This window comes from Chelon labrosus, assembly GCF_963514085.1.
Source record: "Chelon labrosus genome assembly, chromosome: 23".
NCBI lineage: Eukaryota > Metazoa > Chordata > Actinopteri > Mugiliformes > Mugilidae > Chelon > Chelon labrosus.
The window spans coordinates 248,497-272,445 of record NC_140356.1 but is presented as its reverse complement, the minus strand read 5'-3'; the positions used below and the strand labels follow the sequence as shown (position 1 = coordinate 272,445).

At 38.9% G+C, this 23,949-nt stretch overlaps 1 protein-coding gene across 1 annotated transcript; it reads left to right on the top strand.

Annotated features, from left to right (window-relative positions):
- Positions 1-1,819: 1,819 nt before the first annotated feature.
- hspa14 (heat shock protein 14) lies at positions 1,820-21,536 on the top strand. Its single transcript, XM_084573408.1, has 14 exons — positions 1,820-1,943; positions 3,283-3,363; positions 8,192-8,274; positions 9,061-9,109; positions 9,894-9,999; positions 10,073-10,163; positions 10,258-10,362; positions 10,821-10,982; positions 13,900-14,055; positions 15,194-15,296; positions 15,904-16,119; positions 16,203-16,367; positions 21,205-21,272; positions 21,359-21,536. Exons 1-14 carry the CDS (start codon positions 1,887-1,889, stop codon positions 21,435-21,437), a joined length of 1,521 nt encoding a protein of 506 aa, XP_084429534.1. The 5' UTR covers positions 1,820-1,886; the 3' UTR covers positions 21,438-21,536.
- Positions 21,537-23,949: the final 2,413 nt, after the last annotated feature.

Sequence of the window (23,949 nt, the reverse complement as noted above, 5' to 3'; positions counted from 1 at the left end):
GCACTTGAGCAAAAAAATAAAAATTGGGGGCATTTATTTATAAATAAACAAGCATGAATCGGGTTTTAAGCTAAAATCAGATCAGATTACATTGATGACTGGTTCTTTCATTCACCACCTGAATTGATGCATTTGGCCTACTTGTGCTCAAACACCTATAAACATTAGGTTACATCTGGTTTGTGTACTAGCGTTTTGATCCATAACACATTTTGATTTAAAAACATGAACAGGAGCCAACAACTGTACGCAGAGAATGAAATCAAATAAACTATCTAATTTTTCAATAAAACTGTTCTTCAGCTTGCAGAATAATAAATAAAGCCTTGCTAAAGCCTTACTTTCCGTGTGTGAAGTGTGAAGTGTTGAATCTGCGTTTGGATCATTCAATGCGCACATTCATTCCTGCTTCCGCTTACGTAATTTTGAGACATTCCTTTTGCATTTTTCCAATCCGATCCGTACGCGGTCTCAACCCATGCGTCAGTCTATGCTGAATGTTAACAAAGGGCGCTAACGTGTAGCCAGTGGCGGTTCTACATTGAATTATGCCCCAGGCGAGACCACCTCAGAGCCCCCGTCCGTCCGTTCAATTTGGGAGAGACCCAGAGGTGAACTGTCCCCGCGCCTTTCTCTTTCTCAGCACAGCAAGCAGGGACGCCTGCAGCAGCAGGGGGCGCCAATTTGCCAATACTACTATACGTTAGTAATGTATATTAATGGTATTATAAATGCTTTATCCATAAGCATCTTTGTAGCATGTTTAATAAGTGTATTTTCATACTTTACTATGATCAGTTAATCACTTCTAAATTTAATATTAAAGTATTACATGATTAACTCAGGTAGTTCCAAGCCATTTAGGGTGACACAGTGGTGTCTCTCTGTGTGGAGTTTGCATGTTCTCCCTGTGCCTGCATGGGTTCTCCAGCTTTCTCCCACTGTCCAAAGACATGCTTAATTTGTGATTCTAAAGTAAAATGGTAAATGGCCTTGCTTTTATATAGTCATAGATATTCACTCACACATTCAGCATGTCTTGCTCAAGGACACTTCAGCATGTGGCACATTCCAGGGATCAAACCGCTAACCCTCTGGTTCGTGGACAACCTGCTCTACCTACTGAGCCACAGCTGCCCTAAGTTGTGACGTGTGGTGAGGTTCGTGGCTGGTGAGGCATAGATTTACAAATATGAAGCAAATGGAACAACTTAAATTCACCATTCAATTGTCTGCTTTCACACTAAGTGGTTAAGTTACAGTACGCATGTCAAATGAGGTTTCTTTTTGCACATTTAGGTATAAAGTACATATTTGGCCGAAGGAACAGGGTCAAATCAATACCGGTCAAAAGAGAATAAGAGAGAGAGCATGAGTTTGCCGTCGCAACTCCAGTTCATTCAAACTCATTCAACATGAGAGTACCCAGTGTGGAACCGTCACCTTAAGCAAATATATATTATATATACTAATAGTGAGTTGTTAAATCTATGTACTCTGATGATTTGATTTTTTTTTTTTTTTTTTTTAATACAGACTGTTCAACAAAATAGCTTCCATCATTTACCACTTCCTGTTTTGACTGAAGGGCTAGTTTTGAGAATATTTTAAGCTTAGATATACAGTCCTCCGTTTGGGGCATTAATACAGAGAAGTAGACTACCTATGTCTTGTAAGGCCTTTACAAAGAAGATTTAAATGTAAAGTGAAATTAAGATTATTCTAAAATTGTATGTGATATTTGGAAATAATCATATCCTGCAGAGGGCAGTAACACATCATTTGGTGTTGAAACTGCAAAAGAATCCCAGAAGAAGAAGAAGAAGAAGAAGCAACAGCAGCAGCAGCAGAAGAAGAAGAAGAACCAGGGTTAGCGTCCGCGCAACATGGCTGCGATTGGGGTTCATTTCGGTTACACGTGCGCCTGTGTGGCGATATTTAAGGTGAGTTGTGTGTAGTTTAACTCCAGCAGCCTTTAACAAACTGTATAACATTTTATGTTGGTTAAGGTAGCCAATGATTTGAGCTTAACTCGAAAAGCCCACGGAAATAGCGGTTGTTGTACAATTTCTGTATAACAAGAATGACAGCCGCTTAACGTTCATCTAAATGCTAATGCTAAAGATGTGGTGCGGTTCCTTAAATAAAGTGCTGTATAAAAGTTGTACAATAGAACATTTGAGCGGTGCATAGCCTTCTCAGCAGGCACTCAGTTGAGAGTCCAGCCTCATTGAATGGCTGGTGAGTCGTTTTCAGTGGTCCTCGTGTGAATCACAATTACGCACATATTTGATGAAACTGTTTGGAGGTACAGTCTACAACAGTGGTTCTCAACTGGTCTGGCTTCGGAACCCACCATCACCCCTTAATGACAAGCCGCGAACCAAATCAAATATTTTTTTAATAATTTATTGGATGAAAAAATTGTGCAGTTTGAACCTGAGATAGAATAGAATACCGCAGTATGAAAACACACACACAAAAAAACAACTGTATTGATAAACCAAAGCGACACGCAAGTGGCGATGCTAGAGAGGGAATTATTCCCTTTTACGCTCAATTAGCTGCATTTTAATTGAAACCAAAACTCTTCCCTTCAGTAACTATAGAAATAAAAAAAAAAGTCCAACTACTGAGAAGTAGTTTCAAAAAGACTCAAAATATGTAGCTTTAGCTGAGTACCCAAATGAGAATATATGTCCATGGAAGGTGATGCCGGTCACTGCAGTTTTTGTCAATTTGTTTGAATTGTGAGTCAAATGAACAAGACATAAGATCAAATTGTATTGGTTTGATCGTTTATTCTCTAGAAAAGGCACAACAAGTACACGGGAGTCCAACACGGAGTACACAGATGTGCGAAGATAAAAAGGAGGTGCATGTTTGTATGATGAGCAGTGAGCTGATAAGTAGAACCACTATGTTACCACAACCGTTAAATGGAACTGTTCCAAATTGGTGCAGGTAGCTGCTCCCAGATTTTCATTGCTTACTGCTGCCAACATTATTTTTCTCACAGGAACAGAATTTGCACAGAACACTCAGTAGATTTTCATATGTTGTATGACTCGTACTAAGATTTCCATCACAAGCCAGCAAGTAACGGTAATATCTTATGTAACGGAGAATGTTCATATGCCTCTACTGCCCCTGATACTGTATGTTTTATGTTGGTTTAATACTGAGGCTGTAATGGCCATGCTTTGTCAAGGACGAATGATGCAAAGTGAAATGTGACACTGTTTAAACTTTTAATTTCAAGTGAGTGTGTGTCTTTGTCAGGATGGACGGGCTGACGTGGTGGCTAATGATGCAGGAGACAGAGTGACTCCAGCTGTGGTGGGCTACAGAGACACTGAGCAGGTCATATACAAAATATTACTCCTAAAGCGTGAATCTGGTTCCTATTAATGTTGTGGTCTATGGGTCATGCTAAAAACGTGTTTAAAAACTTTTACTGGGGCAAAAACATTGAGCCCCTCACAGTTTTCTAAAAAATGTGATTCTTTTAAGTGTTTGTTTCTGACTAAAACTTATAACAAATAACATGTAACATATTGTAATTGTAAAACACGGTTCAGGAATGGAAATATTCAAGATTTTGGGGTCTTTACAGACACTTTCAAACGTCTAAGCAGGAACTGCCCGATTGGTTAGATGGACCCTTTTGTTGGTTTTGAGTTGGTTTGCCTTAAAGATAAAATTGTGGACCTTACGGGCCTTCTTGTGTTTTGGGTTTTTGTAAAGTGGAGAATTTGTTTATCCTTGTTAATACAACAGATTTAGAAGATTGAGTCTAGTCCATGAACTGAGGTTGTGTTAAATTAGGATAATTGAAAACGGATCAACCAAAACAGTTATTTTAGGAAATATTGTCAGTTGCCGTTTAGTCCATGTGGATAAAAGGAACCTCATCCACAACTGGCATCATTTTTAATTGATTGAGACCAAACGACTAACAGCTTGGGGTCAAAATGAAAGCCCAACCAGGATTCCAGACTGCAGTCAATTTTGACACAGTTTTTTTTTTTTTTTTGTAAGAAACTATGTGTGTAAGAGGAGGTTGCATCTTTAAATGGAAATTTTTAGCTGTGCTTTTTGCGCTGAAATGACAGTAATTCTACAGACCATGTTCTGTGAACTTTTAATAAAACTGCACAGTACTATTTCTGTAAGTTAATTCTATTTATTGCCATGGCATTTGTCATAAGTTTGCGTGTTGCCTATATGATTGTATTTTTTTATTTATTTTTTTCAAGGTGCTCTGGGTTCCACCCACAGTCCAAAAACATACTTGTTTGGCTTATTTGGTTATTGTTACATCCCTGAGTTGAAGGGATCTCTGGGTTGCCAGGGACATCAGAGTTAGAATGTTGTAACAATTACAGGCATTTTATTTTGACATTTGAAACTCAGGCTTGGCTTTGTTAAGTGTCTTGAGACAATTTGTATTGTAATTGATGCTATATAAATAAAACTGAATTATACTGAAACCTAAATTAACGGGGGTGTGTAAGAAGATAATGGATAAGAAGAACCTGCACAACTATCCTACCACATGTTTGTAACCAAACAACAAACACATGTTTATGAAAGAAAAAGACATGAGTGATATGAAGGCAAAGTTTAGTGACTAGTTGCAGGTCCAACTTCATCAATACAGTCACCAGTAAGAGGCAAATAATGTGCATCTAACACCGTGACAGCATTCACTTGACAAAGTCATTACAAAATCGTGTCCTTCTGTCAGACAACGGGAACTCCTCAGACTGTTACTGGAACTTTGGACTGCAAAGCCATGACAAACCAGATAGTCAACTTTTTTTTTCATCATTACGCTTTTAACTGGATTCACACAATAAGCATTCTGCTTAATTGCTATTCAGTAATTGGTATTACCTTGAAGGGATATTTTTCTTCTTGTGTTTTGTTTTTTGTTAATACTTGGAGTGAACACACATGCAGATAACAATAGTAAATGCAACTAATGTCAAGAACCATTTGGCATGGCTTGTTTGTTTCCGTTTTGCTTTAATGTGTTATTGAAGGGGAACTACTGTTTTTTTTTTTTTTTTTTTACAACCAGGACCTTATTTCTGGCATAAAATACGATCGTTTACTCACCCATATAACTGTGGTGTAATTTTTTGTCATTCGTACGATATTCACATCCACGTATATCCATAAAGTGGGAGTGACTGGGGCACCACAACGCAGCCTCTAAATAACTCATTATCTGCCGCGAAACTTGTTCATTTCACCAATATTTAGGGGTCCATGCAAACGAAGTCGCAGGAACCCTATTGATTTTGTTGCAATTTTTATGATTCTTCTTCATAATAATAATAATAATAATAATAAAAAATAACTTTTTCTGCGTAGCCAAAGTGTCTGCCCAGGACAAACTGCAACGGGGAAAGGTATTAAAATTGGTAACTTGGTAGAAGTCCTAGCATGTTGCTTTGCCAAGGTGTCAGTACACTACGTTTTGCCTCATATCTCGAGAACCGTGTGCCCTAGAAACTAAATTCTTTCTGCTATTTTTGCATTCATTTGACTTTAAGGCCTATAACTTTTGAAGTATTCACCCAATCCTTATGAAACGTAGCAACCATCTTTATGATATGCTTGCGTACAATCATGCCAAGTTTCGTGAAATTCGGGCTGTAGGGGGCTCTACTTCCACTTTATATATCTCAAACCACCACAGTAAACTGCTTGACATTTGACAACAGTAATCTGTGGATGACTCCTTACAAGAACACTGAGTCGCTACTGGTGACTTATGCCTCTGCGTCCCGCTCGGGGATGACTTCGCTACGGCATGGACCCCTTTATGATGGCTTGCGATCATCTAGTTTGTTATGATGCGTTAGTGCTATTCGCCGTTGAGTCTGCAGTTACCTGTTATCTATTCGCGGATGTGCAGTGGTTTGTTGTTGCTTGGCCAGCTGTTCCTCTCTCTGCCTCCTCATCCTCCTTTCAACGAGCTCCTCATCCGTATACTCTTGCTCAAAACGGTAAGGACGTCCATCATGAACAAAGTCGTCGTCCACAACCTCAGAATCAGAAAAATATCCAGCCGTATTGCAAAAAAATATAGCAGTAGCAAGTTACATGTAAACAAGCGCTCAGAGATGACATCATAAGACCAAGATAAGACTGAGGCTATTCTCATTTCCACCCCTAACATTCTAAAAAAACTTGAACATCTGCAGCTATCTATCCCCGGCTATTTCACTACAACCTCTGCTGAAGTTAGGAATCTGGGCGTAATCCTTGATCCTACTCTCTCATTTGAGTCACATATCAAAAGCATCACCAGGGTGTCTTTCTTCCACCTCAAAAGCATCTCCAAACTCCGGCCCTCCCTTAACGCATCTACAGCAGAAACCCTCATACATGCCTTCATCACATCTAGGCTCGACTACTGCAATGCTCTACTGTGCGACATCCCGGCTAAAACCCTAAACAGGCTGCAGTATGTCCAAAACTCCGCTGCAAGGCTACTCACCCGCACCAGGTCCTGGGATCACATTACTCCCATCCTCCAGCACCTGCATTGGCTTCCTGTCCACTACCGCATTCAATACAAAATCCTTCTCTTAGTCTACAAATCCCTACACAATCTGGCCCCATCTTACCTATCAGATCTCCTTACCCCATACTTGCAATCCCGCACCCTCCGCTCTACAGACGCATGTCTTTTAACAGTCCCCACAACGCGTCTTCGCTCCATGGGTGACAGGGCCTTCAGTGTGGCAGGTCCTAAACTGTGGAATGACCTGCCACTCGTGATGCGCCAAAATACATGTATGTCCACTTTTAAAACTCAATTAAAAACATATCTTTTTAGCTTAGCTTACCTGTCAGCCCCCTGATCTCTACTTACACCGCCTCTTTTATTTTATTTATTTTCCCTGTTTTTATCTGTCCTCGCTTTGTGCTCAGTGTACTGTTGTGTGTGTCTGGGGGTGTTTTTGTGTCTGGGGGTGTTTTGTGTTTTGTGTTCCTTGCCTATACCTACTTTGTACAGTGTCCTTGGGTACCTTGAAAGGCGCTTCTTTAAATAAAATGTATTATTATTATTATTATCATCCAGGTCAGAGGTTAGTAGGTCAATCTACAGACCCCGGATGATAACTCCGGACTCAATGGGAATAGCATTAGCGTATCATCACAAAATACTGGTGAAATGAACAAGTTTCGTAGCAGATAATGTGTTATTTAGAGGCTGCGTTGCGGTGCCCCAGTCACTCCCACTATATGGACATACGCAGATGTAAATATTGTCAGAATGACAAAAAATTACACCACAGTTATATGGGTAAAATAAAATAAAAAAATAATAATTAAAAAAAAAAACAGTAGTTCCCCTTTAATACCATTGGCATACCAACCCTTAGCTTTTTGTATTTTGTATTATTCTGTATTTGGGAGGAGGACTGTATTTGTCATTGATTGCTATAATAATTAATAAGTTGCATGCAGAAAACTTATTTGTCCACTCCGATGTTGAGAGTATTTAAAGCACGAAAAATATCCCTTTAACTTAATTAACATTTAGAACGGATAAAAACATGTCATTAATCATGGGTAAACCATGAACAATCATGATTAAATATTTTTATTGATTGACAGCTGCTAGAGTACCAGGAGAAAACCCCAGAGAGAACATAAAACATTGCTACACTCATCAGAGACTAGTGCAAATAAATACACCAGCAGAATGTTGTTTACTAAGTAGCTAAGTAAATGGATGTATAATTTGTCAAACTGTTCAAAAATGCATGTAAGTGTTAATGTGTAGGATATGAGTGTTTATCAGGTTTAGGTCAGTTTATCCGCCCCATGTACATCAAAGAGAATGTAACTCATTTGGATGGGTTATGTTTCATGTGAGCTATCGAAATATACAATGAAAAAAATAAATCAACTTGACTTTTTGTGCCCCATAAATCTCTTTTGACTAGATATTAGCAGCAGTCGGCAAATGTTGTGATGTGAATCTTCCAAAACTTAGTTTAAGGCTTGCAAAAACTTTTTTGTACAGACTTCAAACCAAGAAATTTTCCAGTTTAGCCATGGATTTTGTTGGTTAAAGCAAGCAACCACATGTATCATCCAAAAACACTTACACTGCAGTGGGAGTGGGGAGGCACTTTCTAACAAAATGTTTGATGTTCTACAGATTGTTGGTATTGCTGCAAAGCAAGGACGGATCCGCAACGCTGCCAACACAGTTGTTAAAGTGAAACAAGTGCTGGGAAGAAGGTGATATACTTAAAAGCAGTTTGCAAATTGTAAAGCTACAGGAAACACTATAGTTTTAATTTAGCTCACTTGTTGATATTTGCATAGAGGTATAATCTGTTGTGATGAAAACTGTTAATTTCACCCAGTTCCAGCGTGCAAAATACTTAAAATTGCAAGATTGATCATGTAAGATTGATCCATGTGTGAGAGAGATCCAAAACATGACAGAAGCCACAACTCTGAAGTTAATGGGTGGCAGTATTTTGGAATAAAAATGTATAGCAGAAGATGTGCCACGTAGAGGTAAAATTTGTCCAGTGACATTATTTTTACGAAATTCTCTTCTGTAAGTAAGCAAAATTTGGCAACTGAATCATCTCTAAATATCAATATTGAATCCAGTCAAATTGGGAAATCGGTAAGGATACCAAGCCCAATTTAGTATACTATATTGTATATTAATAGTGCATTGGTGCTGGAGCTCTTGCTTATGTAGCAGTTGTTTCAAAATAGTTGTTAACCCAAATGCTGATTGCCAAAATTGCATATACCTTATAATTAATGGCCGACTCTTGAATTACGTGCTCATTTCAGTTAGGAAAAAGGAACATCAGCAAACTTATTAAACTGCTATTATTATTCCTTATATGTAATAATAAGGAAAAGTATTAAACTGCTATTATTATTCCTTATATGTAATAAGGAATAATAATAGAAGTTTAATAAGTTTGCTGTACTGCAGTGTGAAATATGTTGTTCTGAGTGACTTGTCTTTTTTCTTTTTCTTTATTTCTTGATGGGTAGATTTGATGATCCAGAAACACAAACTCACAAAACAGAATCCAAGTGTCATGTAAGTTTTTATTTATTTATTTATTTATTTATTTTAACACAAGAAAACTCAGTGTTTCTATTTGGATGTATTTGGGTTTTATTTTTGTTTTGTAGTTTCACAGCATTATATTTTATTTCCTTTACTGACCTTGATTTGAATTATTCGGCTCATACACCGATAAGCCATAACATCATGACCACCTGCCCTTCTGCCCTTACCCATTGAGGCATGGATTCCACTAGACTTCTGAAGGTGTGCTGATGTTAGCAGCATATCTCTGAGTCATGCCAATTGTAAAGTGGAGTCTTTATGGATTGGACTTGTTTGTCCAGCATATCCCACAGATGCTTGAATGGATTGAGATCTGGATATTTGCAGACCAGGTCAACAACACTCTGAAGCTTTCTTTCAGAACTAGCAATAACCTTTTCAGCAATTAGCCTAATATATCCCACCCGCTGAATAGTGCATTGATGATGAGAAAATCTGTTATTCAATGAACCTGTCACTGGTCATAATGTTATGGCTAGTTGGTTTATATTTTTGATTTAATATTCTCAAGGGAAACGTGTAGTGTGCAGTTTTCATATAATGTAACATTGCATTGGCTGCAATTTCTTCTATAGTTATTATTACTGATTGCAATAAAAATATTAAAGTTACTGATATCTAATGTTAAGATCCCTTTACCACCCCTAGAGAACTATATACAGTTTGAATAGGACTTTGGTTTTAAATTTGAATTTAATTGATTGTACTGACAAAACCATGAATCCACCTGAGCAGTGTTTGCTGTGTTCAGGTTGTCAACAGAGAAGATAAGCCTCATTATGAGATCACAGCAGGAGAACACCCAGAGTATGTTGCTCCAGAGGGTATTGCAAAACTCATCTTTCACAAAATGAAAGGTAGTTGGCATAACACATACATGCACTTTGAAAATAAACAATGAGTGGACTAATCATTCCCATTTTTTTACAGAAACGGCTCAGTCAGCTCTAGGTTCTGATGTCAGTGATGCGGTCATTACTGTCCCTTTTGAGTTTGCACATGCTCAGAAGCAGGCTCTGAGGTATACTCATTGCAGTTGAACCAATTTGATATTACTCTTAATCTTTCGTTTGCATTTTAAATCAATTGTGCCATTTTGTATTTATTTTGTGTAGGGAGGCTGCTGAAGCTGCAGGGTTCCGTGTACTGAGACTAATCCATGAGCCTGCTGCTGCTTTGTTGGCCTATGACATCGGACAAGAGTGCTCTTCTGGAAAGAGGTGCAGTGCTAAAGAAAAAAAAAAAAGCAACATGATACTGACACAATATATTTTAATGTACACAATACATTTAGCTTTTTTAGAAATTTGTTTATGTTGGTCTTCACTTGGAAGTGAAAGAATTGTTCATTAATGAAAATGCAAACGGAACTTTATACAGGTGGCTTAGTAAGAGAGGCAGAGTTTTGAGTTGAGATTTAACCAGCGTAGACACTTATTTTTCATTCAATTATTTTCAACCGCTCTTCATTGGATGGCAATGTTTTTTTTCCTGGTTCCCATGCAGTTTGAATTGTTGTACTGTTTCTTAATGTAGCAATAACCCGACAGTTTGAAGACTTACTGGCAGATTCTGTGATCAAAATTTTAGCCTCCTGGAGTTTTCTTTTTCCATCACCATCTGCACTTATTATAGCATTGGCGTTAGAATTGATTCCAGGTGTGCACTGTGTTAACAGCCACGTCCTGGTGTATAAGTTGGGTGGGACGTCTCTGAGTGTCACAGTGCTGCAGGTCAATGGAGGAATGTTCCGGGTTTTGAACACTCACACTGATCACAGCATCGGAGGAGAGAGTTTCACACAGGCCTTGGCCAACCACCTTGTATCAGAGTTTAAACGGTAGGTACTTTGTCTATTTCTACTTTTTAAAGTTCTCTTTACACTGTGTAACCGTATATAACTATATTTAGTTTGGCACTTAGACTTGGCCTTTTCAAAACATTCATTTTATTCTTCTTTAACCATTCTTTTGTGGAATAACTTGTGTGTAATTTGGGTGTGCCATGCTGCATGACCCCCCCCCCCCTCCCCCTTCCTTAAAATTCTTAACCCTCAGGCATCAGTTTAATTTACTGCCCTCTTGAGTCATTAAAGACAAAAATGTCAACTTCCAAAAAACTGCTATAAAAACGTAATATTTTTTCTGTTAAATTCTGCATACATCTCTTAAACCACTTCAGCACTTTACAAAACTACTAAAAATGCAATAATTTTTAGGATTTAAAAAACCCTTTAAATGCCAGTTGAGTCACTGTTGTTTTTTATGAAAACATAAAAAAATAGTTATGTCATAAATGTTGTTGGGAGGCTGTGGGGCATTTATTTATTTCAAATCAGTCTTGGATATGACCAGTGTTGGCAAAAATATTGTCCTGAATGCATTATTAGTTTTTATGTAAGATCAGATTTTAAAATCATTTAGGATAAAAAATATCCCATTGACTGCCATTATAATCACATTTTTTTTAATCTCTGTCATCTCACAGCCATGACAAAATCTAGTCATTCATTTTGCAATATTAGGGTTTCATTTTTGAGAAAAATAGTCAAATTTGTAGGGGCTATGCATAAAATGTTATTTCATTAGTTTTTCTGCATGTGTGTGTGGTGTGTGTGCGTACACACACACACAGCCATATATGCACTCTTTCAAGAAAATAAAAACATGGGCTCCTTCTTACTGCACTTCACTGTGGAGAAAACAAAAACAATGCATTTATGCGCCTTGCTGGAGTCCTGTCTAATTCAAAGCAATTTTTCTTTCCTTTGACAACCAAGATGAAGAGGTTCTTCCCTGTAGAAAAGGGTCAGAATGAAAACATGTGGCAAGTCTGGTATCCTACTAATGCAGAGATTACCCACTATTTGCCTGTAATCAAACTGGCATTTAAAGGGTTAAAATCCTCAACTACTCAAAGTGCTGAAGTGGTTTAAGAGACTTGCAGGAAAAAAAAATGTATCTAAGTTTTTATAGCAATGTTTTGGAAGTGGACATTTTTTTTCAGTGTTCTGTTGACCTATTAGATTTTTGTTGTTTATTTGAATTTCAAACCTTGTGTAGAAAGAGACTTTGTTTCAAAAAATTGTGCCACATGTACGCAGCAGCCTCTCCGGACCAAAAATGGTGCTGTTCATGTCATTTAGCCCCATTTCTTCTTGCCAGCCTGACTTTATCTTGGCACCTGAGCATCAGGGGAGCTGTTCATGTACATGTCTATTGCAGGAATTCTCATGAAACAAGGGCAAGTTTTGCAATCTTGGCCTTTTGTGTTCAGGCCCCTAGTTCTCTGCGTTACCTGCTGGCGGGAGATGGGACATGCACTGTATTGCCAAAAGGATTCACTCACCCATCCAAATAATTGGATTCAGGTGTTCCAATCACTTCCATGGCCACAGGTTTACAAAATCAATCACCTCAGCGTGCAGACTGCTCTACAAAATTTGTGAAGAATTGGGTTGCTCTCAGGAGCCGAGTGAATTCCAGGGTGGTGCTGTGATATGATGCTACCTGTGCAGCAAGTCCAGTCAAGAAATTTCCTCACTGCTAAATATTCTACAGTCAACTGTCAGTGGTATTGTAACAAAGTGGAAGCGACTGGGAACAATAGCAACTCGGCCATGAAGTGGCAGGCCACGTAAAATAACTGAGTGGGATCAGAGGATGCTGAGGCGCATAGTGTGCAGAGGTCGCCAACTTTCTGCTGAGTCAATTGCTACTGACCTCCAAACTTCATGTGGCCTTCAGATTAGCTCAAGGACAATGCGTAGAGAGCTTCATGGAATGGATTTGAATGGCCGAGCAGCTGCGTCTAAGCCATACATCACCAAGTGCAATGCAAAGCGTTGGATGTAGTGGTATAAAGCACACTACCACTGGACTTTAGAGCAGTGGAGACGCTTTCTCCGGAGTGACAAGTCCCACTTCTCTATCTAGCAATCTGATGGACGAATCTGGGATTGCTGGTTGCCAGGAGAACAGTACTTGTCTGTAGGGATGGGCGATATGGACTAAATTTTTTTTATAAATTTCTGGTATTTATCACAGTAACAATAAAAATGACGATAAATAAACACTAATTCCGTCTAATCTTTTTGACTATAATGTCAAAAAGACTTTATAGTCACATCTCATAAACGGGCCTGCAGCTGTGTGGCAGTTGCATAACGATGTCTGAGTGCATAGGTCCTTACGTACTGGTCATCATTGTGGTCTGTCACTCGTGAGGCTCCACTCCTGGGTCTGTCACAAACTCTGCCAGTAGTTCTGTGTCTTGATGTAAGTCTGCTGATGACACTTTGAGACACACCAAGTTCACGAGCAACATCTGACTGCCTGCCACTGACCTGAAGGCGCGCTATGGCCATTAAGTGGCGTTGTGTGTTCATGGCTGTTTAAATGATGAACTTGGAATGACTTACTGACAATACCAGCTTTTTATACCCACAGAATGTTGAAATTGATGCCACATTGAAAAGGGTTGTCTTTTAGTATTTTTTGGTATTGGCCCCAATATGTAAGGCACACTGTACACAGTGAGACCATTACGTGGAAAACACAAAATGAGGTGCGTCTATCACCCCAATGCAATTGCCTCCCTATCCCAAAAATCTCTGAAATGAAACAAACACCGTATGTATGACATCCACTGAGTCTCTCACAATGTCCCTAACTTATTGTGAGTAGTGTACTTGCAAACTTACTATATTTGAGTCCTTTCAGTCCTTGTTGTTTAATTGAGCTGTTTATATTTTGCAGCACGTTTAAGCACGATGTGAGCAGCAATGCTCGGGCAATGCTGAAGCTAATGAACAGCGCAGATATGGCCAAGCACACTCTGTCCTCCTTGGGATCAGCCAACTGCTTTGTTGACTCCCTGCATGATGGCATTGACTTTGAATGCAGTGTCTCAAGGTGAGCTGATTTGATAAGACATGTTTTATATGACACAACAGAACCTGGTGATGTTAATCTATTTGTTACCAGTCAAAAGGATGTTCACTGTCTGCAGGAGACCTTGTCTTTATGAAAAGTCCTCATCCTCTAGCTGGTGAAGTGAAGGATAATTAAGACCCTTTTTTTGCAATTGATTTTAAAATACTGGAATTAGGAAAGGATATCATTACTGTTAGGTATTTGCTTAGAATAATATACAATGTGAGCTCATAGATGGTAATAGCCATATGTTTTTATGAGAATGAAAATTATATTAATGTGGCTTCACTTGAAATTACTAGGATTCACAGGAGTTTTACTAAGGTGAAACATGATGGAAACTAAAATGACCGTGTTGAGTAATAGATTCATATATATATATTTTTTTGAGTTGAAATATTTCAGTTAACCCATTCAGGCCTAAATACTCTTCTGTAAACCCCCTCTCAAAACCTGAGGTTTTTCAAAATATGTCAACGCTTACTAAAACCTTAATTTCTCAGGCTCTGTAGCAGATAAAAACATGAGATAAAAAGCATTTGACAGCTTACTTCTTTGGCTTTCAACTTGACTGACTTGCTAGGGCATAATCTTCAAATGCATTTTTTTAAAAAACCAATAAACACCAAACATTTTTTAAATTTTGAAAATCAGTAAAGATCTATTTTTCCAATTACTTCGTCAATATCACTTCCTTCACTTGAGTCAGCCGTGACGGATCGCTAGCACGGTGTTTAAAATTTTCGACCAAAACATACTCCACGTGTAGGCTTATTTCGACCAATCACAAAGCGTTTTATTAGTCACATGAGTTTAAAAAAAATCCCTAAGCATCTCTGTCACTCACCCCAAGAATATTTCAGCCAATCACAGTGCATATAATTGGCCATGTGCCTCGAAAAAGACGACAACGCTCAAAATGACGCGTTTGCCGGTCTTAAAGGTAACTACGCATAGATGCGCGATCCGGTCTGAATGGGTTAAATCATCAAACTTCCAATTTTTATAAAAATATTAATTTATTCAAAAGAAGACAAATAATCGACACAACAGTGGGCCGGTCCAGATTAATGATCTTTTGAATTAAACATTGTTTGTGTGTTCACTGTGTTCTCAGAGCGCGATTCGAGCTGCTCTGCTCCTCACTCTTCAACAAAAGCATCCAGCCAATTCGACCTTTGCTGGAGGAGGCCGGACTTTCTGCCGTCAACGTTAAAAAGGTATGAAGTGTGAAAGAACAAATTGTAATTATGCATAGTTGTTGTAATTATTAGGTCTGAATTTAGAGTGAGCTTGTCCAAAGCTCTAACAGCTCTAATAGCTCGAACAACATAAAATCCTTTCATCAACTAGTAATAAACAGTGGTTATAGTTATCCATTCCAGTGTGTCTTGTACTGCTGTTTGTTTTAGGTTTATATGATGCATGTGTGCTTTATTCAGATACATAGTGTAAATTCATCTTGTTTCTCCTTCTGCTCTCTTCTCTCTCTCTCACTACCTGGCCGTCCTGAAGCAGGACAGGATTCTACTGTCTTAATAAAAGCCCATAATTATGCTATTAAAAATAATTTGTACAGTGTATGAATTGTCTTTGGAAAGGGGAGGGAGAGAGAGATGCTTTTGGGAGCAATAGGAAAAACAGCTCAAGCACAGAATTGTTTGAAAAATAAATGCAAAAATATTTCCAAGTCATTATGAGACCATGGTGGAGTAAATTAGACTCTGGCACCTGCCATAATATTATATAATATTGTGTGCTATATAAACAAAATAAAAAAACTGAAATTGAAACTTGCTTCTGATGTGATGCGTGTGTGTGTTTTAGGTGGTTCTTTGCGGTGGCTCATCTAGGATCCCTCGTCTCCAGCAAATGATGCGTGATATATTTCCTGATGTGGACCTTCTCAGCTCAGCACCTCCTGATGAGGTTATTGCTGTGGGAGCAGCCTTGGAAGCAGGATTACTTGCTGGCAGAGATGGCATCACCCCTGAGGAAGAGTCTGTTGTAGTGGATGTTTCGGCCACTGACTTACTAGTTAAGGTATATTTCCCATTCGGAAACATACAATGTATCATTTTCAACAGTAAGAAGTTGAATTATGCAGTGATGTTTGGATGTTGCAGGAGGTGGATGAATCTGGAGCTGAGATTTTCACTGTTCTCCTTCCATCGGGTACGCCCCTCCCTGCCCGCAGACATCACATCCTCAGTGGAGAGGGGAAAGTGTCCTCCCTCTGTTTGGAGATATACCAGAGATTTGTCAGCGAGCATCCGGAGAAGCTGTCTAAGGTATAAAGCACAAACACTGGAACAACTATCAAACTACTAATACTGTTTCTTACTGTTGGCTGAGTAGGACCATTAAACTTCCCATAGGTGGCAACAGTTGTTTGACCACAATGTTATACTTCAAAGTGACAGTGGTTGTGTTGGGGCACAGTGTTATTTACATCAGTCTAATTAAATATTCTAAACAACAGTAGTTCCACAAATTAGCGGTTGCCAACATTTACTTTTGTACACCATTAAACAGACCATCTTGTACTGTATATTCATACACATTTATTTGAAAAGTAATAAAGTACACGCACACAGAAAGTTTGTTCTTTAGATTAGTTTGAATATTGTCTGATGTCTTAAGCATTCTCTCAATTTGTGCAGTAATTGCCCAGCATAGTTTTCAGTCTAGGCCAGGCCATCTGACACATCACTCCCCTTGGTCAGATAGCCCTGGAAAAACAAAACAACGAGCTAAATGGGTTGGCCTACTATTCCAGAGTAGCACACACGGCAAACAGAAACCTTACTAAAATATAAATGACAACACCACTACAGCTAAACACCAGTCATACATACGAACATACAGACACACTGAAAGTATTGTCTGTATGTACTGTTATTAGCCAAATAATAGCAGCATGTTTTACACAGCCTTAGCATGCTAACTAATGCCCCATGGTTAGCTCTGCTCTCCATATAGAGTGTTGATAACGGTGAATTCATAAAGATAACTGTAGGAAACAATAATGTGGACTATTAATCTCACAATGTCTTTTGAAAAGTAGGGAGTATTGACCCCAGTTGGTAAAACAGTCCAGAGAAAAGTGTTTGGAACACACCCACAAGTTTTTGCTTGTGAGCACAGAGCAGCTTACATGCTAGGACCACTTCATTGTTGATGTATATACAATGCTTGCTGAAAGGAAATGTGGCTTTGCTAGGGGCGTCGCTTTGAACACAGAAGGAGGAGGTAGGTCCGTGTAGGGACTATTGACTGACAGGGTAAATCAAACTAGTTACAGTGAGTCAAATTTGAAACAGCTCACTGAAGGCCACATTTTCACCCTCAGACGACTCATAGCAAACTGACTGCATGGCTTTTTATCAGCTTTTCTGAGCTGGCAGGTATGCCACACACCCTACTAAATGTAGAAAAAGCTCAAAAAGTCACAGATTGTTCTCATTACTTGCTTAATCAGTGAGCTTGGTCAAAAGTTTTAGAACCCCCTTTTTTTTCCAGTTATTTACTGCAATTCAAGTCGTGCAAGTCTAATGAATAGCTTGAAATGGTACCAAGGTAAGTACTGAACAGGCAAAAAAAAAAAAGGTATGGTTACCCAAAACTAAAAAATTTTTTCAGAATTATACGAAAAGGCCTCTTTCAGGGAACACAAAGTGGGTTAACAATTTAAAGCTGTTCTGCAGCAATGAAGGTTGAACCAGCCTTGAAAGCTGGTGCTACTAATTCCTACAGGTGTTCCAACTTTTCTTGGTTACTTACAGCCCCCTCTGTCTGCATAAAAGCAGTGTTGGAACACACTGTGGTACCCGACCCTCATGAGCATCAGGTGAACAGTATTGTACTGTAGAAAGTAGTGTGTTGCTACAAAAATGGTGAGAAAAAGGCAATTAACAATAGAAGAGAGACAGACCATCACAACACTTAAAAATGTAGGTCTTTCCTACAGGGAAAATGCAAAGAAAGTCAAGGTGTCAGTGAGTACAGTTTTCTTCACCATCAAAGCACTCAGAAACTGGGGGAAACTCTGACAGGAAGAGGTCTGGCAGACCCAAAGCCACAACTGGATCAGAGGACAAGTTTCTGAGAGTTAACAGCTTGCGTGATAGGCGGCTCACAGGACAACAGCTTCAAGCACAGCTTAATAGTGGTCGTAGTAAGCAAGTCTCAGTTTCAACTGTGAAGAGAAGACTTCAAGCTGCAGGTTTGACAGGACGAGTTGCAGCAAGAAAGCCATTGCTAAGATGTCGGAATAAGACAAAGAGGCTCACCTGGGCTACCACAGCATTCTGCAGTGCCATGCAATACCCTCTGGTATGCACGTAGTTGGTCAGAGGTTCATCCTACAGCAAGAGTGAAAGCCAAGCAACTTTCAAGTGCCACACATTTATGGGAACTTCTGCAACAGACTTGGGAAGAACTTTCTGAAGAATATTCTATTTCTATTGTAGAAAGAATGCCACGAGTGTGTTCAGCTGTTATATCTGCCAAAGGTGGCTACTTTGATGAATCAAAAGTTCAGAATACATTTTGGTCTATAAGCGTATTCCATGATTTCTTTTTCAACTCAAATTGCTTATTTGTTCTATGCTTTCATTTCAGAGTGCAATGAGACACTAAACCGAATAATTTTCAGTAAAAAAAAATGGAAAAAGTGTGGTGTCCTAAAACAGCGGTTTTCAAAGTGTGAGGCGCGCCTTCCCTGGGGGGCGCCAGAGGACTTCAGGGGAGGCGCAGCGCGAGAAAAAATACAAAAAAGTGTATCATTTGGTTAGCTAACTACAGCGGGGCAAAATTGATTGATTTTTAGTACCTAGGGTGAAAGTGAGAGTGGACACAGAGGAGAGCAGAAAACGGAGGAAGTATGACCCTGATTATTTAAAGTTTGGGTTTTCATGCATTGGACCCAACGATGCTCCGCTGCCACAGTGTGTTATTTGCGAAGAGCTGCTAGCTAACGACAGTATGCGATGTATAGGGCCCTATAAAATCCGTTTTATTTTTTCCCAAATTCCGTTTTTTCCATTTTAATATTTGGGAATTCCGTTTTATCCGTTTCAATTTTTGGTAGTTCTGTTTTTTCCATTATAGTTTTTGCAAATCCCTTTTTTTTTTTTTTTTAACCTTTTACTCTTATTTTACTATCAAAAACAGTGTGTTTTTAGAGACAAGGCATTCATAGTTTTAAAGATATGTATATAAATTCTGTTTTTGCAAGCTTTGATGACGTATCGCACAAATTCGGCCTCCCTCGGTCTAGCTTAATTTTCTGCTCGTGTGTCAAACTCCTGTCGCAGGTTGACAGTCCTCCTGAAGTTGACTGTATCTCAGGTTCAGATCATCGTACTCTCACTTTGGAACTGGGATATCCTCTTCAGCTTTAATATAGAGAAGTGAAAAATTTATTATTAAAATAAAACGCAACATGTTTGTTTAGTCTAGCAAGCTACTAGACAAATCTAACGCCAGCTTATCAAACTTTAGCTGCATTTGATTATTATTCTAAATCATACAATCACTAATGTAAACAAGGCTTTCCTGTAAAATCAAAGAGTAGGCTAGATAGTGTTATAACCTTACCTGATATAAAGTGGGATATAAGTATTTGTCAGGTGCAGGGTTCAAAAAGGTCAGAGTGAGTATTGTATAATAAAATTCAACAAAAGATACGTTTAAAAAATGAGGGCGAGTTAATGACTTTCTATTTTTGGATGAACTATTCCTTTAATCCTTCTCTTTCGGGGGGCGGCGGTGGTGGACTCATGGAGGCTACCTTGTTTTGGTACTCGACATTAGCCGCCTTGTGTGAGCTTCTTAAATGGACTTTGAGATTCGTGGAGTTTTTCCCCTTGAGAAGCAAGACATATTTTGTCACAGTCTGTTTCCACTACAAGACACTTGCATTTGTCTTTCTCGTCGTCATATTCAAAAAAGTCCCATACAGGACATTGCCGCTTCCTCCCAGCTTTTGCTGCAACTGCCATGGTGCTGCCAGGTGACGTCACGGACCGTGAGGTGCAGTAAGGTGCTGCTGCCGCCAACTGGCGTAGAACTGACAGAGTGGAATAAATCGATCATATATCATAGAGACGAAAACGAAGGGAATTATATCTATAATTTCAATTCGTTTTAGTTCGTTTTCTAAACACGCAATACAGTTTCAGTTAGTTATCATTTTTTTCTTTTAATTTTCGTTTTTATTTCAGTTAACGAAATTGTTTTTCCAATTTTAGTTTTCGTTATTTCGTTCATTTTTGTTTACGATGATAACCTTGGTTCTTTCTTTTTAAGAATATTCCATACAGTTGATTTGGCCACACTTCTGTGATGGGTTTGTTTTGATTTTTCAGTCTAATGATGGCTTGCTTCACTGATAGTGACAGCTCTTTGGATCTCATTGAGAGCTGACAGCAACTGATTCCAAATGCAAATAGCACACTTGAAATGAACCTTTTATCTGCTCCTTGTAAATGGGATAATGAGGGAATAACACCCGCCTGGCCATGGAACTTCAAAAGTGGGAGGCACATATACAAACTGTTGTAATTCGTACACCATTCACCTGATTTGGATGTAAATTAAAATTAAATCAAATTAAAGCTGAAAGTATGCAGTTACAGCACATCTTGTTCAGTTCATTTCAAATCCATTGTGGTGGTGTATAGAGCCAAAAAGATTAGAATTGTGTCGATATCCCAATATTTATGGACCTGACTGTATGTGTGTGTATATGTATATATGTATGACACACCCTCTCCTGTTTTTTTCTGTTTATGTTCATTGTAGATTCTCACTGAAAGCATCAAAACTATGAATCAACACGTATGGAATTATCTAGTAAACAAAAAAAGTGTGAAATGACTCCAAATATGATTCATATTTTAGATTTTTCAAAATAGCCACCCTTTGCTTTGATTACTGGTTTGCACACTCTTGGCATTCTCTTGATAAGCTTTATGAGGTTGTAATCTAACACATTAGTAGCACATTATTGTAGCAGTTTTATCTAACTTTATTAAAGATTTTTATGTTCTGTTTTTGGCTGGTATTATCTAATGTTGGGTTTGCCTTCTTGTGTGTGTGTATATGTATTTGTACAATATATAGATCGTCTTTAAAGACCTGAAGCCCAAAGACGAGGCCCACAACATCGACACTGTTGTGACCATGAAGAGGTATTCTTCCTTGCAGCATCAGTACATGATACTACTTGATGTGATTACTGGTTTATCTGGTTTATTTTATTTTTTGTATGTTTCAGGGATGGCTCTGTTCATATTTCCTGTGTAGAACAGGGTACTGGAAAGTCGGAGGCCATCACCATAGCAGCAGCATCATGAAGTCAGCAGTCCTTGTCCCCCCACATTCACAATGTGTCTCCCCCCCCCAGTCTTCACTCAATAAACATAATACAAGTCAAAGGATTGATTCATTTTCTTGTCAGTTTCTGTACAGTTAGGGAATAATGCAGAATGTTAGTGTTCCACACTTTATTTTAAAGCACTCAAAAACAGTATATGTCATGTTAGCTATTTAAATGGCATGTTACCGATCATCACAGAAAAGGTTCTATTGGACAGGTATGACACTTAAGTGCAGTGCCATGGATGCCAACATAGTACTTCAGGAGTGACAGGAGGACTGTATGGTCCACTGTGTCAAAGGCTACTGTGAGATCCAACAGCACTAATGCAACAGGGCACTTGGCATCAACAGGCAGCGCAATATCATTGTGCACCTTTAACAATGCAGACTCAGTGCTATGAGGAGGCCTAAACCCAGACTGAAATTTCTGAAGAACAGACTTATTTTCCAGTAAAGGCTGTAACTGTATAGAAACAACTTTTGCTAAAACTTCAGAGAGAAAGGGCAAATGGGAAACGGGCTGAAAATTAAATAACCCTGAGGAGTCTGATCTTCTTGCTCCAAAACTGCTTAGAGTCTATAAAGATGCCTGAGACAAAGGTTCTTTCCCAGATAGTATGCAGACAGCTATATAACTTAAATAACTACCGCCCTGTATCACTAATGTTGATGCTAAGCTGCTCTCCAAGATTTTGGCATTTAGACTGTAGGTCTTTTTACCAAAACTCATTCACCCAGATCAAGTGCGTTTTATTAAGAATAGGACGTCTTCGGACAACCTAAGCAGGTCCTTGAACCATTAGCAATTGCAATCAGGCAAAATAATATGGTCGCTATTAATGCTGGTGGCAAGGTGCATAAATTGCGTTTGTACGTGGAAGATATTTTGTTACTATGCAGAGGCACATCGGCAACTTCACATCCTCACTTTGGCTCTTTTTCATGTGTCTCTGGTTACAAAATAAACTGGTCGAAGTCTGAAGCAATACTATCGAGAGTCTGTCCACCGAGTGTTGAGATGGCAATTTTCATGGCAGCCCTCTGGCCTGACGTATTTGGGTATCAAGATCACTCCACGGTTCGATACTTTTTTTTTTACTTTTGGGTAAAATTAATATTGTGAAGATGATAATAGTTCCCAAAATTAGACTTGCCACACAGTGCATTATCAAATTATAATGACGCTGTGTACAGCTTTCTGTGGGTGGGAAAAAACTAAAAAATCGAGGACGGTGTCCTGGGCCTACCCCACATAGCCTGGTATTAGTATGCTTTCTGTCTTAAGTTGTCAAGACTATACATGACAGCTGACCAAGCTCCAGTGTGGGTGTCTATAGAGAAGGAACTTACCTAATTTTTACAAATAAAGCATCATTATGTCATAGTAAGAGCCTCAGGATAGGGAAAAAATGTTCATGTGGGCTGGTTAGGTCCAGTTGGGAATGATTTAGGGGTCCCTATTGATTTTGTTGCGATTTCTTATTGTTATTAGGGGTCCATACAAACGAAGTTGCAGGAACCCTATTGATTTTGTTGCGTTTTTTCTTCTTCTTCTGATTGTTATTATAATGATTTATTTTTTTCTGCGTATGCCTAGCTGAAGTGTCTGCAAGGGCGAAAGGCATCAAACCTGGTTACTTCGTAGAAGTCCTAGCATGTCACTTTGCTAAGGTGTCAATACACATGCTTGCAGCTAGGTGGCACTATGCCAGTTTACATTTTGGCTCATATCTGAAGAACCGTGTGCCCTAGAAACCAAATTCTTTCTCCCTCTGATTCCTTATATCAGGGATTGGCAACTGGCGGCCCGGGGGCCGCACACGGCCCGCGACCTCACTCGAAGTGGCCCTTAGATTAATTTTTGAAAATTATAAAAATGTGTCTTCTGTGGCACTGAATCAGTTGTAATGACACAGTTGGCCACTAGATAGCACCTCTAATGCAGACACCGCCTCATACACGCTTCCACTGCGTGTTCTCCACTAGTGAAGAAGAGGCGTTTCGCCGTGGCTAAGAGTGGAGGAGAGGGAAAACTTGATCGAGAAAATCGTGTGTGTGTTTCAGATGAAATGAGAAAAATATCTGTTCATGGAATGTAAAAGCAAATCTGTGCTTAGTCTGCTTAGAGACGTTATCTGCCATGAAAGATTTCAATTTAAGTTGCCGCTACAACACGTTGCACAAAGCTAAATACGAGAAGTACACTGAAGCTGCAAGGGCTGCTATCGTAGCGGACCTCAAATCAAAAGTACGCAAACAACAGCAACTTTTTACCAGTGCCCACTGCTGGTAGTGGTGAGGTAGAGTGGGTATACAGGGAAAATGTTAAACTCTTTCTCAGCGTAAAAATGCACAAATTAGTTCTTGCAATTAATGCAGTTAATGTTTTTCTGCTGTTCTGCAGCTTTCTGCCATCCTTGAGATGGATGGTGATTTGTATGTTTTATTTTCAAAAAATAAATAACAGTAAGTGGTTATTTTTTGTTT

Bases quoted from the DNA above. Each gene is read 5' to 3' on its own strand.
- hspa14 (XM_084573408.1), top strand. From the start codon at position 1,887: ATGGCTGCGATTGGGGTTCATTTCGGTTACACGTGCGCCTGTGTGGCG. The intron at 10,164-10,257 runs GTATACTCATTG...TATTTTGTGTAG, and splicing joins GCTCAGAAGCAGGCTCTGAG to GGAGGCTGCTGAAGCTGCAG. The intron at 10,363-10,820 runs GTGCAGTGCTAA...CTGTGTTAACAG, and splicing joins GAGTGCTCTTCTGGAAAGAG to CCACGTCCTGGTGTATAAGT.